This window comes from Tachyglossus aculeatus, chromosome 22 (assembly GCF_015852505.1).
Source record: "Tachyglossus aculeatus isolate mTacAcu1 chromosome 22, mTacAcu1.pri, whole genome shotgun sequence".
NCBI lineage: Eukaryota > Metazoa > Chordata > Mammalia > Monotremata > Tachyglossidae > Tachyglossus > Tachyglossus aculeatus.
This window is the reverse complement of record NC_052087.1, coordinates 40,727,645-40,747,861: the sequence shown is the minus strand read 5'-3', so window position 1 is coordinate 40,747,861 and position 20,217 is coordinate 40,727,645. Positions and strand designations below refer to the sequence as shown.

The 20,217-nt window shown below is 44.3% G+C and overlaps 1 protein-coding gene across 4 annotated transcripts in view; it reads right to left on the bottom strand.

Moving 5' to 3' along the window:
* SBF2 (SET binding factor 2) overlaps window positions 1-20,217 on the bottom strand; it is a 586,574-nt gene that overhangs the window by 176,069 nt on the left and 390,288 nt on the right. For all 4 annotated transcript variants that reach the window (XM_038765198.1, XM_038765199.1, XM_038765200.1 and 1 more), the window contains exons 12-13: window positions 16,543-16,671; window positions 13,360-13,458 (exon numbers count right to left, since the gene is read on the bottom strand). In XM_038765198.1, the coding sequence (XP_038621126.1) occupies window positions 13,360-13,458; window positions 16,543-16,671 (228 nt within the window). The remainder of the gene's footprint in view (window positions 1-13,359; window positions 13,459-16,542; window positions 16,672-20,217) is intronic.

The window sequence follows — 20,217 nt, the reverse complement described above, 5'->3', positions numbered from 1 at the left end:
GAGGTAATGGAGATTCAGAGAAGTGACCTGACTTGCCCGAGGTCACACAACAGACAAGTGGGCAGCTGCTGAGTGACCTTGGACAAGTCTCGGTGTGTTGGGTCTGTGGCTCAGGCAGTCAGAGCCTCCCCCCTCTGCATTTCTAGTCCCCGCCCTACATCAAGCGCTTAGTACAGTGCTCTGCCCACAATAAGCACTCAATAAATACGACTGAATGAATCAGGGCTGAGATGTCTGTCGCTGCAACCACAGACCTCCCTGGGTAAAATAAATAAAAATGATGGTATTTGTTAAGCGCTTACTATGTGCAAAGCACTGTTCTAAGCGCTGATAATAATGGTATTTGTTAAGCGCTTACTATGTGCCAAGCCCTGTTCTAAGCACTGATAATAATGGTATTTGTTAAGCGCTTACTATGTGCCAAGCCCTGTTCTAAGGGCTGGGGTAGATACAAGGTAATCAGGTTGTCCCACGTGGGCTCACAGTCTTAGTCCCCATTTTACAGACGAGGTAACTGAGGCACAGAGAAGTGAAGTGACTTGCCCCAAGTTACACAGCTGACAAGTGGCAGGGCTCAGGATTCGAACCCATGACCTCTGACTCCCAATCCTAGGCTCTTTCCACTAAGCCATTGGGCTTAGTGGCGGCTGATTGGGTAGCCGTCCAATCTTATTTCCTGACATGTGCAGGCCTATGAACGGACTATTTTCTACATTTTTAGGCATTTCAGGATATCACTGCAGCTCCAAAATCCTCAAGTGGGTGGTGGGTCGGTCTTTGAAATTTCAGGATCATCCGGCAGAGGATCAGGATGTGAGGCAGGATATGAGCCTGCTGATTGTTGCATTGTACTCTCCCAAGCGCTCTGCACACAGTAAGCGCTCAATAAAAACCAATGAATGAATGAAAGGTCACTTTGATCTAGTGGTTAAAACTGCAGATATTTCTAAATATGCAGAATTCATGAGCAAAATGTGGCAACTGAGTGCAACCTGGATGCAGAACAGTTTTTAATAGTGCTACGATGAGATTTCTTGTTCGAACTTCAGGCTGAATGGGAGAGTTTGTAGATTACTACCTAATTAAAAGGGCAATCTATGGACAGAGAAGCAGCGTGGCTCCGTGGAGAGAGCCCGGGCTTTGGAGTCCGAGGTCATGGGTTCAAATCCCGGCTCCGCCAGTTGTCAGCTGTGTGACTTGGGGCAAGCCACTTCACTTCTCTGGGCCTCATCTGTAAGATGGGGATTAAGACTGTGAGCCCCCCGTGGCTGCCACTCTCCCTCTTCCCTTTCACTTTCAAGTATCTCAAAAGGATCTCTTATTGAGGAACTCTCTTCTGAGAGCTCCTGGCAGTACTAATATATTTCTAGGATTTTGTGGGGATTTAGAAGGGTGAACAGTGAGGGGATTGGTGGCTGGCGTTCCCTTGGTTCAGTGAGAAGAAGATCTGATCCCCTTCACCTTGTAACCTCCCCGGCACTTGGAATAGTGCTTTGCACAAAGCAAGTGCTTAATAAATGCCATTATTATTATTATTATTATTATTATTAATTATTAATTATTATTATTATTATGCCACCTGCAGCACCAAGATGCCTTAAGGATGTTTAGCCACTGCTGCCCTCTAATGGACAAAATGGAAATGTGCCTTTAGAGTCCCATTCATTCATTCATTCATTCATTCATTCATTCATTCATTCACTCATTCATTCATTCATTCAGTCGTATTTATTGAGTGCTTCCTGTGTGCAGAGCACTGTATTAAGCGCTTGCGAAGTACAAGTTGGCAACACATAGAGACGGTCCCTACCCAACAGTGGGCTCACAGTCTAGAAGGGGGAGACACAGAACAAAACAAAACATATTAACAAAATAAAATAAATAGAATAAATATGTACAAATAAAATAGAGTAATAAATAGATAAATAGATATTTGCTTTTCAGTCCAAATAGAACAACCCCTGAAGACCCCGAAGAAAACTTATTTTCCCGGTAGACTTAACTCTGGATGAGTGCTGTTGGAGCTCAAAGTGCCGGGCATTTTAACTAACACATTTTTAAACGAAGCTTCCAAATTAAACTTGCATGTCCAGCCTAATTCCCAGGCAATCCTCTAAACCGTAAGCTCCTCTCGACTGTAGTCCCTTCTAGCCTGTGAGCCCACTGTTGGGTAGGGACCGTCTCTATTTGTTGCCAACTTGTACTTCCCAAGCGCTTAGTACAGTGCTCTGCACACAGTAAGCGCTCAATAAATACGGTTGAATGAATGAATGAAATAAACTGTAAGCTCCTCTCGACTGTGGTCTAGTCCCTTCTAGACTGTGAGCCCACTGTTGGGTAGGGACCGTCTCTATACGTTGCCAACTTGTACTTCCCAAGCGCTTAGTACACTGCTCTGCACACAGTAAGCACTCAATAAATATGACTGAATGAATGAATGAAATAAACTGTAAGCTCCTCTTGACTGTAGTCTAGTCCCTTCTAGACTGTGAGCCCACTGTTGGGTAGGGACCGTCTCTATACGTTGCCAACTTATACTTCCCAAGCGCTTAGTACAGTGCTCTGCACACAGTAAGCGCTCAATAAATACGACTGAATGAATGACTGTAAGCTCCTAAACTGTGAGCTCCTCTCGACTGTAAGCTCCTAAACTGTTAAGTAACCTTCTTGAGGGCATGGATGTTTACCAACTCTACTGTACTGTACTCCCCCAGCGCTTAATACAGTGTTCTCAACACAGAAAGAGCTTAATAAATACCAATGACTGATTGATCTACTCAAAGACAAGAAGGAAGTTACATTTTCTCTTGTCGGGAATTGGAGCAAATTCTAACGACATTGGATTTAGACAAGTGGCAGCAGTTGGAACCGGTAAATAGCAGCAGAATGAAGTTTCCTGAATTTCCCCTGGCGTGAAGGCCATTGGTATCCCATTCCTGGAGCTGACAGTGGTAAGAACTGCAGGGAGTAGCACCTTGTACTTGGCTGCTCACTGAAAAGATGTCTATTTATTTTATTTTGTTAGTATGTTTGGTTTTGTTCTCTGTCTCCCCGTTTTAGACTGTGAGCCCACTGTTGGGGAGGGACTGTCTCTATATGTTGCCATTTTGTACTTCCCAAGCGCTTAGTACAGTGCTCTGCACATAGTAAGCGCTCAATAAATACGATTGATGATGATGATGATGATGTCCTTTTCCCTTCTACTGTTCTTTCATTTTGCCCTGGACTTCCCCAAGTTTTCACTTCTGCCACGGCTAAAAGCGAGACTTGGTGCCCTCAGGTTTTCTGGCAAGGGGCTGAACCAAGGGAATATTTCAGGAGTTTTTCACTTTTTCTGGTGGGTTCAGTAGGTCACAGACTTTCACTGGGGAACAGCTGAGGTGAAAGGTACAAGGTATTTGTTAAGCGGTTACTATGTGCCAAACACTGTACTAAGTACTGGTGTAGATACAAGCTAACAGGGTTGGACAGAGTCCCTGTCTCACTTGGGGCTCACCATCGAGATAAGTATTTTCCCTTAGGGATAGGTACAAATGGATTTTTGGTTAGGCCGAATGCGAATCTGCCAGTGAGTCAAAAGAAACCACGTGAGGCGAAAAACTGAGAAACAATTACAAATCGAAACTAGTGTCTCCAATTTCAAACTACCCCCTCCTCGTTACAAACAACAGGCACCTTGGGCACTTTTATCCATAGACATCACTGCAGTAGGTGGACAGGGTGGATATAAATGGGCTCCAGTCACACCCAAAGGGTAATTTAGAAATTGATACTCGAGATGTGTAGTCACTGGAAACCTACTTTACAAATACTTTTCCCTGCAGTCAGTTGACGGTATTAGACAGGTCAGAATATTCAAGTTCATCTCAGTAACCAAAAAGTTTATCTAGGGAAAACGGTCTTTTCCCCCATGTAAACTAGGACTTTAAAAATGTCCACGTCAACAACAGTAATTTAATGAACTTTCGTCTTCCCTTAATGAAACTCTGCAGTCTCTCTGGAATCCTAACCTCAATTTAATTTTTTTTTCATCATAAAGAGCCTTTGAAATAAGGCTAGAAATCTCATTATTTACAAAAAAAAAGTCATTCAATTAGCCATTTACCCCTTTAACTTGTGGGAAAACAGTCATAGTTGGGATGGGAGCCCGCTGTTGGGTAGGGACCGTCTCTATATGCTGCCAACTTGTACTTCCCAAGCGCTTAGTATAGTGCTCTGCACACAGTAAGCGCTCAATAAATACGATTGAATGAATGAATGAATGTAAAATGAATTCAAATAAATTTTTAATGTGATGAACTTTATCATGTAAAATGGATGTCAATTTAATCTTTTCATACCTTGGATTCCAATTTAAATTAGGAAGACCTGTATTTAAACTCAATGGCACAACCCGATGCTTTGTTTGGAGCAGAACAGACTTCCTATTTTAACCAGCAGATTAATGATCACGAAACAGAACTGTTGCATATAAAATCATGATATCGGATGAACAAATTGATACGTAAAGTCAGACCTGATAGATTAATGGTGTTAATACTAGCACTGAGGAATTGGGAAATGTAATTAAGAAAACCTGAAAAAAACCCCTCACACATGAAAATCTCCACCTGCCCTCCCTCACCTGCCAATTCCTCTTCTTCTCACTGAACTAAGGGAACGTCAGCTACCAATCCACTCACTGTTCACCCTTCTAAATCCCTACAAAATCCTAGAAATATATTAGTACTGCCAGGAGCTCTCAGAATAGAGTTCCTCAATAAGAGATCCTTTTGAGATACTTGAAAGTGAAAGGGAAGAGGGAGAGTGGCAGGGGCTTAATTAACAATAGAAACAGAAAACATCTGCAAAGAGCCTTATGACAATTTTGCAGAAACTCAGAGTTGCTAACCCAGAAACCCCATTTGCATCTACCTTATTTTATGGCATTTGTTAAGTGTGTCTGTGTGCTAAGAGGTGGGGTAAATACAAGGTGATAGTGTTGGACATAGTCCATGAATGTGGCACACAGTAATAATCCTCATTTTACAGACGAGGTAACTGAGGCCCAGAGAAGTGAAGCGACTTGCCCAAGGTCACACAGCAGCAGACGCGTGGCGGAGCCGGGATTAAAACCCAGGTCCCTCTGATTCCCAGGCCCGTGTGCTAGTCATTCATTCATTCAATCATATTTATTGAGCGCTTACTGTGTGTGTAGCACTGTACTAAGCACTTGATCCACTAAGCTCACACTGCTTCTGTGCATGGCAAAAGGAGATCTTGTCATATCTTCCCTTCCCCACAGCACCTGTATATATGCATATATGTTTGTACATATTTTTACTCTATTTATTTATTTATTTTATTTGTACATATCTATTCTATTTATTTTATTTTGTTAGTATGTTTGGTTTTGTTCTCTGTCTCCCCCTTTTAGACTGTGAGCCCACTGTTGGGTAGGGACTGTCTCTATATGTTGCCAATTTGTACTTCCCAAGCGCTTAGTACAGTGCTCTGCACATAGTAAGCGCTCAATAAATACGATTGATGATGATGATGATGATGTTTCCAATTTAAATTAGGAAGACCTGCATTTAAACTCAATGGCACAACCCGATGCTTTGTTTGGAGCAGAACAGACTTCCTATTTTAACCAGCAGATTAATGATCACGAAACAGAACTGTTGCATATAAAATCATGATATCGGATGAACAAATTGATACGTTAAGTCAGACCTGATAGATTAATGGTGTTAATCCTAGAACTGAGGAATTGGGAAACGTAATTAAGAAAACCCCTCACACTTGCAAAAATCTCCACCTGCCCTTCCTCACCTTCTCACTGAACTAAGGGAACGTCAGCTACCAATCCACTCACTGTTCACCCTTCTAAATCCCTACAAAATCCTAGAAATATATTAGTACTGCCAGGAGCTCTCAGAATAGAGTTCCTCAATAAGAGATCCTTTTGAGATACTTGAAAGTGAAAGGGAAGAGGGAGAGTGGCAGGGGCTTAATTAACAATAGAAACAGAAAACATCTGCAAAGAGCCTTATGACAATTTTGCAGAAACTCACAGTTGCTAACCCAGAAACTCCATTTGCATCTACCTTATTTTATGGCATTTGTTAAGTGTGTCTGTGTGCTAAGAGGTGGGGTAAATACGAGGTGTTCGTGTTGGACATAGTCCATGAATGTGGCACACAGTAATAATCCTCATTTTACAGATGAGGTAACTGAGGCCCAGAGAAGTGAAGCGCCTTGCCCAAGGTCACACAGCAGCAGACGCGTGGCGGAGCCGGGATTAAAACCCAGGTCCCTCTGATTCCCAGGCCCGTGTGCTAGTCATTCATTCATTCAATCATATTTATTGAGCGCTTACTGTGTGCGTAGCACTGTACTAAGCACTTGATCCACTAAGCTCACACTGCTTCTGTGCATGGCAAAAGGAGATCTTGTCATATCTTCCCTTCCCCACAGCACCTGTATATATGTATATATGTTTGTACATATTTTTTACTCTATTTATTTATTTATTTTATTTGTACATATCTATTCTATTTATTTTATTTTGTTAGTATGTTTGGTTTTGTTCTCTGTCTCCCCCTTTTAGACTGTGAGCCCACTGTTGGGTAGGGACTGTCTCTGTACGTTGCCAATTTGTACTTCCCAAGCGCTTAGTACAGTGCTCTGCACATAGTAAGCGCTCAATAAATACGATTGATGATGATGATGATGATGATCTGCCAAGCAACCATCAAGAAGGTTAGTTGTCACAGAGCAAACAATAAATGTCAAGCCTCCTTCTGGGGGGAAGGGATTACTGAATTATAGTTGCTAGCATCAAGACAGGGGATCATGCTATGAACATGTGTGACAGGTGGTGTGACACATGCAGACTGCCACCAAACCCAGGACTTCTCTGCTCCCTGGAGAACTACCCAGACCCTATCCTAGAGACTGTGAGCCCACTGTTGGGTAGGGACCGTCTCTATACGTTGCCAACTTGTAAGTACAAGCGCATAGTACAGTGCTCTGCACACAGTAAGCGCCCAATAAATACGATTGAATTGAACAAATGAATCACCGACGGGTTTGGGTGGCTCGATCCTCGTCAGAATTGAGGAGGGAATCCTCCAGAAGCGGCAACACTTCCATGACATTCGAACAACACTTCTCAACACAGAGGATGAGGTGCTCTGACTAAGCTCACCGCATCATTTAAAAATGAAATTGGACATTTTAAGAGGGCAGGGCTCTTGAGGCGGGGACTTCCAATTGCCTATTCCACCTATACTAGTTTTTGCTGGCCCCCGGCCCAGAGCGTATGACTGCAGGCTATTTACCACTGTGTCAACTGCTTCTCTGATTGTCTGGGCACAAGCAAGCCCGCAACTCTCCCTTCCTGATGTGTGCTGCTCGCTCCCTGTCTTAATGCCACGATTCCCAACTGTCTGGAAAAAAACCAATTAGGGGCTAATTTTATATCAATTGGGGAAAAAAACCCTTTTTTGAGGGGGGCGGTGGAGGGAAGGAGAGCTCCTCTTTTATGTTCTTGCTCACGCTTCCCCTTTGTGTTTCTCCTTTTTGATTCCCAATCTTAGATTCTGTTGAGTTTCTCTCTTTCTCCCTCCACACTTCTCCTGTTTCCCCTCTTTCTCGTCTGAGCTCTCCGGCACTTTTCTTTCAGTCCTGTTCCCTCCTGCAGTCCCCTCTGTCTGGGCAGGTGACTCAAACACATATTTTCACCCTCACCCTCACATTCCTTCCGTAACCTGGGCAGGCTAGAGACGTGCACAGACTTGGAACGGGCTCCTTGTGGACTGGGCTCTTCTACTGTCTTAAACTCTCCCAGACGCTTAGTTCAGTGCTCTACCCAGTAAGGGCTCAATAAATACCACTGATTTATTGACAGTGATTATAGCCACAATAATATCAGGGGTTTTTGCTTCTTTCTGGATTTCCTTAGGAGGAAAGGACTCCATGGAGCCCAGAAAGAAACTGAGAGGCAGGCAGAAGCATGGGAGAATATGGCAAAGAGTAGGTCTAAAGGGCTCGAGTGCTGCCCTCTGTCCTATATGGTTTTAATAATAATAATAATAATAATAATGATAATGATAGTACTTTAATAATAATAATAATGATGGCATTTATTAAGTGCTTACTATGTGTCAAGCACTGTTCTAAGCGCTGGGGGAGAGACAAGTTTATCAGGTTGTCCCAGGTGGGGCTCACAGTCTTCACCCCCATTTTACAGATGAGGTAACTGAGGCACAGAGAAGTTAAGTGACTTGCCCAAAGTCCCACAGCTGACAAGTGGCAGAGCCGGGCTTAGAACCCACGACCTCTGACTCCCAATCCCGTGCTATTTCCACTAAGCCACGCTGCTTCTCACAAGTCCCCTCCTACCTCACCTCCCTTCTGTCCTTCTCCAGCCCAGCCCGCACCCTCCGCTCCTCTGCCGCTAATCTCCTCACCGTACCACGTTCTCGCCTGTCCCGCCATCGACCCCCGGCCCATGTCATCCCCCGGGCTTGGAATGCCCTCCCTCTGCCCATCTGCCAAGCTAGCTCTCTTCCTCCCTTCAAGGCCCTACTGAGAGCTCGCCTACTCCAGGAGGCCTTCCCAGACTGAGCCCCTTCCTTCCTCTCCCCCTCGTCCCCCTCTCCATCCCCCCCATCTTACCTCCTTCCCTTCCCCACAGCACCTGTATATATGTATATATGTTTGTACATATGTGTTACTCTATTTTACTTGTACATATCTATTCTACTTATTTTATTTTGTTAGTATGTTTGGCTTTGTTCTCTGTCTCCCCCTTTTAGACTGTGAGCCCACTGTTGGGTAGGGACTGTCTCTATATGTTGCCAACTTGTACTTCCCAAGCGCTTAGTACAGTGCTCTGCACACAGTAAGCGCTCAATAAATACGATTGATGATGATGATGATGAAGTCCCAGACCCACCAAAACTGCCTGGACTGCAAAATCATGGGTATTGGTACTGCTGGCTCTTTGATCTGCTGTAGAGTTGGTCATTTTGCGTCCTCTTGATTTCTCCCACTGGACTGCAAGATCTCTGCAGGCAGCCCCACAGCACATACGTATACATCCATCAGGAGTACGATGATCATCACTGAATGAACCTGACTGGATTCAGCTCTCCCATTTCCATCCCCAGGCAGTTTTGTTTATAAGGTTCTCAGGGCTTGCTCCATAGCCTCTGTTCCCAGCCCGGACTTCGTTTTAGACTTGGGGAGGTCTTAGCAACTGGGGTCTTCCGGAACTAGAGAGGACACCTCTCGATGTGGTGGGCCTTCCTTACCTGCCTGAACAGCAGCAGTCCTCGGGACTCAGAATAATAATAATAATAATAATGACGGCATTTATTAAGCACTTACTATGTGCAAAACACCGTTCTAAGAGCTGGGGGGATACAAGGTGATCAGGTTGTCCCACAGGGGGCTCACAGTCAATCCCCATTTCACAGATGAGGTAACTGAGGCACAGAGAAGTGAAGTGACTTGCCCAAAGTCACACAGCTGACAGTTGGTGGAGCCGGGATTTGAACCCATGACCGCTGACTCCAAAGCCTGTGCTCTTTCCACTGAGCCAAGCCCCCTTTGAGACTGTGAGCCCATATGTTGCCAATTTGTACTTCCCAAGTGCTTAGCACAATGCTCTGCACACAGTAAGCGCTCAATAAATACGATTGATGATGATGATGTTGATAATGCTTAGAAGCAAGCTGGCCCCAACTGATAAAATGCGGCCTTTGCAGAGCGGAACTTTAATGTGCTTCCTGAAGATTGAGAGACGTTTTCTGTGCTTACTGAAGTCGGAGAAGACCTATTTCATTCCTCAGTTCAATTCCTTTCTCTTGATACCAGAGGACCCTTTTTTTCCCAGTCTATGAAAAATTTGTCCTGGAGTGACATGAGGATTGCCCTTCCCCTCTGATGGAATTGGAAGCAACCTTTGCAATCAGCAATGAGGAGAAGTGTGGCCTAGTGGATAGAACATAGGCCTGAGAGTCTAAAGGACCTGAGCTCTAATTCCAGCTTTGCTACTTTTCTGCTGTGTGACCTTGGGCAAGTCACTTAAGTCCCTACTGAGAGCTCACCTCCTCCAGGAGGCCTTCCCAGACTGAGCCCCTTCCTTCCTCTCCCCCCTCCATCCCCCCATCTTACCTCCTTCCCTTCCCCACAGCACCTGTATATATGAATATATGTTTGTACATATTTATTACTCTATTTATTTTACTTGTACATATCTATTCTATTTCATTTTGTTAGTATGTTTGGTTTTGTTCTCTGTCTCCCCCTTTTAGACTGTGAGCCCACTGTTGGGTAGGGACTGTCTCTATATGTTGCCAACTTGGACTTCTGCTCTGCACACAGTAAGCGCTCAATAAATATGATTGATTGATGATTGACTTAACTCCTCTGTGCCTCAGTTAACTCAATTGTAAAATGGGGATAAAGACTGTTAGCCCGATGTGGGACAGGGACTGCGTCCAACCTGATCAACTTGTATCTACCTCTGCGCTTAGTACAGTGCCTGGCACATAATAAATCCTAAACAAATTCCTCAAGTTAATTGTAAAATGGGGATTAAGACTGTTAGCCCTACGTGGGACAGGGACTGCGTCCAACTTGATCAACTTGTATCTACCTCTGCGCTTAGTACAGTGCCTGGCACATAATAAATCCTAAACAAATTCCTCAAGTTAATTGTAAAATGGGGATTAAGACTGTTAGCCCTAGGTGGGACAGGGACTGCGTCCAACTTGATCAACTTGTATCTACCTCTGAGCTTAGTACAGTGCCTGGCACATAATAAATCCTAAACAAATTCCTCAAGTGAAAAAAAAAGAGAGACTAAGATCCATGCCAGGTACTCAAATTTAAACTGCCAGTGTGGCACAAAGAACATTAAATTGCCTCATCTGACTTAAGTGGCATTTACAAGAACTGAGCCTGCTTGATTTTCAGCATGAAATAACAGAAAAATGACAGTGATGTTTATTTATCTGGTCTCTATTACTTTTAGAACTGGGGCTGTTTGGCCAAAAGAAAAACAGAAAGAAGAGCCTACACCGTGGTTGATAAAAGAGAAAACTCTATACCCCAAAATAAGAGGTACATAACTTACTGACAAGTATATATTTAACAGATTACTTGACCAGTATAATTTCCACTTTTCCATGCATTAAATCTTCAGGGACACGAAAATATTGCTTCTCAGAGAAAGAACTAATGTTCAGATAGGCAACTAATGGTTCCCTTGAGCCAAGTATTTCCGATGTAATTTAAAATATAAATGAAATTCATCTCCTCCATAGCATTGGAATGCCAAGATTAACTGTTTATGCATAAGCTTCTGATATCAGTTTTCTCTTTCAAGAGAAAGAGAGAGAGAGAGAGAGAGAGAGAGAGAGAGAGAGAGAGAGAGAGAGAGAGAGAGAAAGCATACAGTGGTTCTCCGATATTATGGGGTTTATGTTCTTGAAGCACCCTGCATTAAAGAATAGCTCTTGTTGTATTCATGGAGGCAAATCCAAAGGGCTACAATGCTTCCTCTGATCCTGGAGACCACTCCCTCCTCCCTGAAACACTTCCAGATCTCAGTTTTGCTGCCATAATTCTGATCTGCTCCTCCTCCTACTTCTCTTACTGCTCTTCCTCTGATTCATTCACTGGCTTGTCTTAATAATAATAATGATAGCACTTATTAAGTGCTTACTATGTGCAAAGCACTGTTCTAAGCGCTGGGGAGGTTACAAGGTGATCAGGTTGTCCCACGGGGGGCTCACAGTCTTCATCCCCATTTTACAGATGAGGGAACTGAGGCACAGAGAAGTTAAGTGACTTGCCCAAAGTCACACAGCTGGCACGTGGTGGAGCCGGGATTTGAACCCATGACCTCTGACTCCAAAGCCCGGGCTCTTTCCACTGAGCCACGCTGCTTCTCCCTCCCTTAACTGTGGGTGTCTCACAAGGCTCTGTCCTGGGTCCCAAAATCCTCTTGTTGTATACCAACACTATTGGGTAGCTCATTTGCCCACTTGGCTTCCAACTCTACCAACTCAATTGCGCTGTATTCTCCCAAGTACTTAGTATAGTACTCTGCACACAGTTAACGCTCAATAAGTACCACTGATAGATTCAATTATCACCTCTAGGCAGATGATTCCCAAATCTACCTTGCTAGTCTTGACCTCTCCTCTAAACTATAATTCCACATGTCCTCTTGCCTCAAAGGTATCCGCGCTTGGAGGTCCTGCCGGCAGTTCACATTCAGTATATCAAAAACAGAACTACTCACCTTTCCCCTTAAATCCACACTCCTCCTAACATTTACAACTAAAACAGAACTACTCAACTTTTCCCTTAAATCCACATTCCTCCCAATTTTCACATCTATAACAGAACTACTCCTCTTTCCCCCTAAAGCCACATTCCTCCCAACTTTTATATCTAAAACAGAATTACTTATCTTTCCCCTTAAATCCACACTCCTCCTTTTACATCTCAGCTGATACCACCCCCGTCCCTGTCCCAGACGCCCACAACCTCGATGTCATCCTCAACTACTCCCTGACCTTCAACTCTCACTCTTAATCTACTGCCAAATCCTGCTGGTTCTTCCCACCCATTTCCTGGATCTGTCCCCTTCTCTGAGCCGTGGTGCAAGCTCTGTCATATCATGATGACTCTAAAAGTCTCCTTGCTGGTCTCCCTGCCTCCAGCCTCTTTCCCCTCCAGTCTACACTATGCATTGCTGCATGAATCGTCATCCTGAAGAATACACTCCTTGAAAACCTTCACTGGCTCCCCGTACCCCTCCGCATCAAGTAAAAACTCAACACAATTGGCTTTGAGGCTCTTCACCAAATCACTGGATCCAAAATACCCGCTCTCTTCACCTAAAACTCCACACCTTGCTCTCTTCATTCCTCCCAAACCAATTTCCCCAGTGCTCCCAAACACCTTTCCATCCTCAAATCTGACAGACCCCAGCCCTCCACAGTTTTACTGGTACTTCTGTGGAACCAGTACCCTATGACTCTCCTTAGTCTGGCCATACTGGGTGCTGGAGAGAGTGTCAACAGTCTGGGAGAATGAGGATTACAGAAGAGGAGGAGTTCCAAGCCCTGTAGGTGGAGAAGAAGTAACAGAATAGTGCCAGCTGTATCATTTTGAGTGAAGTTTTCATAATGAATGATTGATGGGAAAATGCGTTTCAAAGAACGTGGGATACTTCAACAGGCCTTGTAAAGATTACCACCAGAAGACTGCTTTTCAGCTTTACAGACAGTAAATCACTTGTTTAATATTACTGAAATGCCTAATGGACTAGACATAAATGAACATACTCACATTTCTGAACAGCTGCTCTGCAAGTTCTCTGATGTGCTTTATCATTTTCAGGGGATTACTGTCGTCCACTTTAATTCGCTCCACTTCAAAGGCTACCAGCTTGGGAAAAAGAACCAAACGACAAAACATCAATCCCAAACCGATCCTCGGCTGCGCTCAAAATTCCCTATCATTTGCACATTCGACTGGCTAACGAAAGCGGGAATGGAAAAATCGGAAACATCTGAACATCTATGTTTCCCGATGGCTCGGCGACCGGGATGAAACCCATTTCAGTTCACTGAGATTTTTGTTTCTCTCGATCATATCGAAAGTGTCATTACCCAGGTGACTCTCTCCAAATAATCTGATCAAGGAGAGTCCCGGGTGAGCAGACCAACTCAGTGGATTAAGGGAAGGGCCCCTTCCTGACCCTCTTCACAGCCTTTCCTCCTGGGGAGGCAAAATTCCAGGGGAAAGGGCTGTAAGCGGCTTTCCCCCTTCCTCCCACCACCTTAATGTTTATCCTACGAGTCACTGCTATGACCCCAATGTTGCCTCCACTCTCACATGAATGGGTTAAATGTCCCTGTTTGAGTTTTCCCCAAATACACACTTCTGTGAGGACCCTCCAAATATGGAGGCATTAAGGAGAAATCACCCATTATCTTCTTTAAGGCTTTTCACACTACAGTGTCATGGGCTTAACAATTGGAATGGTGATATGTAGCTAAAGATGGGTAGCTTTAGATGTGATCAACTGTCTTCATATACCTGTGAGGGAGTTAAAGATTTACTTCAACCACTTTATTTATTGAGCGCTCACCATGCGCCAATCACTCTTCTAAGCACTTGATGATAGGAATGGAGAGCCACTTAGGACAGAACTGTAACAACCTGCTCTTTTGTCATTATAGCCACTGAATGCTTGAGTTGCCAACTTGTACTTCCCAAGTGCTTAGTACAGTGCTCTGCACACAGTAAGCGCTCAATAAATACGATTGATTGATTGATTGATTTAAATTGTAGGCATGGATATTATAGGCATGGATTTCAGCCAACAGAAAGTCATTCCTGAAGTGATATTCATTCAAATCAGGAAAGTTCTACTTTTACTAAAAAGGTAAATTCCACTCAACACGGAAAACTGTTAATCTACTTTAACACAGAATTCTACTTTTAACACGGAATCAAGGCTAAGTCCTTGATTTTCCATCTCATATCATAAACTGGAACTATGAACCACAGAAATCTCTACTATTAAAAGGGACATCCTAATAAGGCAGCCTGCAGGCTCCTTATTCTTCAAGAGGAGCTGTGTCATATATAAATATATCAATCAATCAATGGTACTTATTGAGTGCTTATTGTATGCAGGGCACTATATAATAATAATAATGACGATGGCATTTATTAAGCGCTTACTATGTGCAAAGCACTGTTCTAAGCACTGGGGAGGTTACAAGGTGATCAGGTCGTCCCACAGAGGGCTCACAGTCTTCATCCCCATTTTACAGATGAGGTAACTGAGGCCCAGAGAAGTGAAATGACTTGCCCAAAGTCACAAAGCTGGCAAGTGGCGGAGCCTGGATTTGAACCCATGATCTCTGACTCCAAAGTCCGGGCTCTTTCCACTGAGCCACGCTGCTTCTCTATTAAGCTCTTGGGAGAGTATAATTTAAAAGAGTTAGTAGACATGCTCCCTGCCCACAGTGGGTTTACAGTCTAGAGGGATTGTTTCATAGCAAGATACCACGCAGGGCCTAGAATGAATAGAGAGGTGACCAACCAATTGCCTTGTATCTGCTTAGAATAGTGCTTGGCACATAGTAAGTGCTTAACAAATACCATTATTATTATTATTATTATTATTATAAACTGTTGGCACATGCGAGGGCGAGGGTAGGAAAATCACCTTTCTCCCCAGAAAACTCCAATAGCTACATCTTGGAAATGGTCAAGGGAAATCCCTGGGGTTGGATGGGGCTCAAGGAGGGATTTTGTGGTATTTGTTAAGTGTTTACGATGTGCCAGGCACTGTACTGAGCTCTGGGGTAGATATGGGCTAATCAGGTTGGACTTAGTCCATGTCCCCCACAGGACTCAAAGACTTAATCCTCATTTTACACACCAGGCACAGAGAAGTGAAGTGACATGCCCAAGGTCACACAATAGACAAGTGGCAGAGGCAGAATTAGAACCCAGGTCCTTCTGACTCCTTGAGGGCAAGGATTCTATCTCCCAATACCATTACACTTTCCTGAGTGTTTAGTAATAGTAACAACAATGATGGCATTTGTTAAGCGCTTACTATGTGCAAAGCATTGTTCTAAGCACTGGGGGGATACAAGGCGATCAGGTTGTCCCACGTAGGGCTCACAGTCTTAATCCCCATTTTATAGATGAGGGAACTGAGGCTCAGAGAAGTGAAGTGACTTGCCCAAGGTCACACAGAAGACGTGGCGGAGCCGGGATTTGAACCCATGACCTCTGACTCCCAAGCCCGTCCTCTTTCCATTGAGCCACACTGCTTCTCTAGTACAGTGTTCTGCATACAATAACTATAAAATAATTATCACAGATTAATTGATTAAAAGTGCACTTTGAAACCATTTAAAAATAGCACCACTCATGCAACCCAATATCTCAAATATTAAATATCAGGCAGCACTTGAGGTTAATTTAAAAAAGTAAGTCTGCTATTCATCTGACTTCTAGACTGTAGGCCCGCTGTTGGGTAGGGACCATCTCTATATGTTGCCAACCTGTACTTCCCAAGCACTTAGTACAGTGCTCTGCACACAGTAAGCGCTCAATAAATACGATTGACTGAATGAATGAATCTGACAGTATAATTAGCTCAAGCATTTAAACATTGAGCTTCTCCAGTACTGGAAATGTGTCAATACCTGGGAATTAAAGAGTTTCTAATCTTTACATAAGTGCCAAAAAATAAAATATGCTGATACAGTCCTTACTGAATCAATCAATAGCATTTCTTGAGCGTTTACTGTGCGCAAAGCACTGTTCAAAGCGCTCGCGAGAATACGATATAGCAGATGAAGTGAAATGCCATTCTATCTTAGATAACTCATAACAAATGTTTACGGGAAGACGATAGAATAATTCATGATGCTTTAAAGGAAATCCTCTCCTTTTTGGCCGCAGTTTAGACAAAAATTTTACACGGCAGTCCATCCATACCTCATCGAAGAGATCACAAGACCTGTAGGGAGGCCCTCTCTCTGACACAAAGCCAGCAAATGCCATTCCATTGAGAACTTTGGTCAGGAAATCATTCTCAATCAAGCCACGCTGTCCCAGGAAAGCCGTCTGTAGAGACAGGAAATGTGAAATGAACATACCAATTAATCACTTCATATTGGACTCACGGGCAAGCTGTAAATTAAACAAAGATCAAGATGTGCCCACATTCCTTCAGTTTACAAACGTGCCGAGCTGCGCGCTTCAACCTTTTGGGGATCTGGGTTCTTTGCTCCAGGACTTAAAATGCCACACAAACATTGGGTTTAAAACACAAAAACACCTTAAAATGTTAGGAAGAACGAGACCACAGTCGGTGCTGAAAGTAATTCAGAATGGGCTGAAACCTTTAAGAGAAAAAGCCCCAAACGGCAGTTCTGCTCTGAGCATGGTTTTGCTGTTATGGTGGGAGGAACGGGGTGTCCCTGTCAGCTGGGAGAGGGCTGTCAGTCATTAATTCATTAATCAATCAATCAATCAATCAATCGTATTTATTGAGCGCTTACTGTGTGCAGAGCACTGTACTAAGTGCTTGGGAAGTACAAGTTGGCAACATATAGAGACAGTCCCTACACAACAGTGGGCTCACAGTCTAAAAGGCGCTCCTGGCGCTTACTGCTAAGCGCTGGGGTTGGATACAAGCGAATCGGCATGGACACGGTCCCTGTCCCAGATGGAGCTCCCAATATCGATCCCCATTTTCCAGATGAGGCAACTGAGGCCCAGAGAAGTGAAGTGATTTGCCCAAGTTCGCACAGCAGACAAAGGCGGAGCCGAAACTAGAACCCACGACCCTCTGATTCCCAGGCTTGTGTTCTATCCACTATGCCAAGCTGCTTCATCATCAATTGTATTTACTGAGCGCTATGTGCAGAGCACTGTACTAAGCGCTTGGGAAGTACAAATTGGCAACATATAGAGACAGTCCCTACCCAACAGTGGGCTCACAGTCTAAAAGGCGCTCCTGGAGCTTACTGCTAAGCGCTGGGGTTGGATACAAGCGAATCGGAATGGACACGGTCCCTGTCCCAGATGGAGCTCCCAATATCAATCCCCATTTTCCAGATGAGGGAACTGAGGCCCAGAGAAGTGAGGTGACTTGCCCAAGTTCACACAGCAGACAAAGGCGGAGCCGAAACTAGAACCCACGACCCTCTGATTCCCAGGCTTGTGGTCTATCCACTATGCCAAGCTGCTTCATCATCAATCGTATTTACTGAGCGCTTACTATGTGCAGAGCACCGCACTAAGTGCTTGGGAAGTACAAATTGGCAACATATGGAGACAGTCCCTACCCAACAGTGGGCTCACAGTCTAGAAGGCGGAGACAGAGAACAAAACCAAACACACTAACAAAATAAAATAAATAGAATAAATAAATAAATAAATAAATAAATAAATAAATAGAGTAATAAATATGTACAAACATACATAAATATATACAGGTGCTGTGGGGAAGGGAAGGAGGTAAGATTGGGGGGATGGAGAGGGGGAAGAGGGGGACGAGGGGTAATTCGATTGAGTAATTCTCAATCGAATTACTTCTCAATTCGTTCAACTCAATTGTATTTATTGAGTGCTTCCCGTGTGCAGAGCACAATACTAAGCGCTTGGGAGAGGCACAGGCTGTGGCTCTTCCCACTGGGTCTGGGCCACGGAGGGGCTGTGCCACTCAGCCCTTTCCCACAGCCCTGATATCTCACGGTGGCCAGCAGCTCCAACCTTGACTCAACCATTTTTATTCATTTTTATTCAATCAATCATATTTACAGAGCGCTTACTGTGTGCAGGACACTGTAGTAACTGCTTGGAAGAGTACAGTATCATCATCAATCGTATTTATTGAGCGCTTACTATGTGCAGAGCACTGTATAACAATAAACAATATAGTTGTTATATTGTTGTTATATGTTATATTGTTACATATGTTATATTGTTATATGTTGTTATGTTGTTATATAATATAACAACAATATAGTTGTTATATTATATAATATTGTTACAGTATAACAATAAACGGACATATTCCCAGCCCACAGTGAGCTTACAGTCTAGAGGGAGACTGTGAGCCCACTGTTGGGTAGGGACTGTCTCTATAGGTTGCCAACTTGTACTTCCCAAGCGCTTAGTACAGTGTTCTGCACACAGTAAGCGCTCAATAAATATGATTGATTAGAGGGGGAGATGGAGAGTAATATAAATAAATAAATGACAGATATGGACACGAGTTCTGTGGGGCTAGGAGGAAGGGATGAATGAAGGGACCAAGTCAGGGTGACGCAGAAGAGGAAAGGAGGGCTTAGTCAGGGAAGGCTTCTTGAAGGAGATGGGCTTTCAACATGGCTTTGAAGGGGGAGAGAGTGATCGTCCATTGGATTTGAGAAGCAGCGTGGCTCAGTGGAAAGAGCCCGGGCTTGGGAGTCAGAGGTCGTGGGTTCAAATCCCGGCTCCGCCACTTGTCAGCTGTGTGACTTTGGGCTTTCTCTGGGCCTCAGTTCCTCATCTGTAAAAGCGGGATTAAGGCTGTGAGCTCCACGTGGGACAACCTTGACTATGTTGTATCCCCCCCAGCATTTAGAACAGTGCTTGGCACATAGTAAGCGCTTAACAAATACCAACATTATTATTATTATTTGAGGAGGGAAGGCGTTCCAGGCCAGAGGCAGGGCGTGGGCGAGAGGTCGGCAGTGAGACAGAGGAGAAAGGGGTACAGTGAGAAGGTTGGCAATAGAGGAGAAAAGTGTGCGGGCTGGGTACATTCAATCGTATTTATTGAGCGCTTACTGTGTGCAGAGCACTGTACTAAGTGCTTGGGAAGTACAAGTTGGCAACATATAGAGATGGTCCCTACCCAACAGTGGGCTCACAGTCTAGAAGGGGGAGACAGAGAACAAAACCAAACATATTAACAAAATAAAATCAACAGAATAGTAAATATGTACAAGTAAAATAATTAGAGTAATAAATCTGTACAAACATATATACAGGTGCTGTGGGGAGGGGAAGGAGGTAGGCTGGAGGGGATGGGGAGGAGGAGAGGAAAAAGGGGGCTCAGTCTGGGAAGGCCTCCTGGAGGAGGTGAGCTCTCAATAGGGCCTTGAAGGGAGGAAGAGAGCTAGCATGACGGGTGTGCGGAGGGAGGGCATTCCGGGCCAGGGGGAGGACGTGGACTGGGGGTCGACGGCGGGACGGGCGAGAACGAGGCCCAGTGAGGAGGTTAGCAGCGGTACAGGAGCGGAGGGTGCGGGCTGGGCTGGAGAAGGAAAGAAGGGAGGTGAGGTAGGAGGGGGCGAGGGGATGGAGAGGAGTACCGTGTGCCCGGCAGGATGGTGAGCCCACTCTTTGTCCTCCACTGGCAGGCTGTGGCTGTCAGTCTGACAACCAGAGGGAGTCTTATGAGCCGTTCTCCCAGTAGTGGGCTGCCCCCCCACCTGCTACCTCCCCGCCCCGAATAATAATAATAATAATAATAATAATAATAATAATAATAATAATAATGTTGGTATTTGTTAAGCACTTACTATGTGCCAAGCACTGTTCGAAGCACTGGGGTGGGAGGGGGTACAAGGTAATCAGGTTGTCCCACATGGGGGTCACAGTCTTAATCCCCATTTT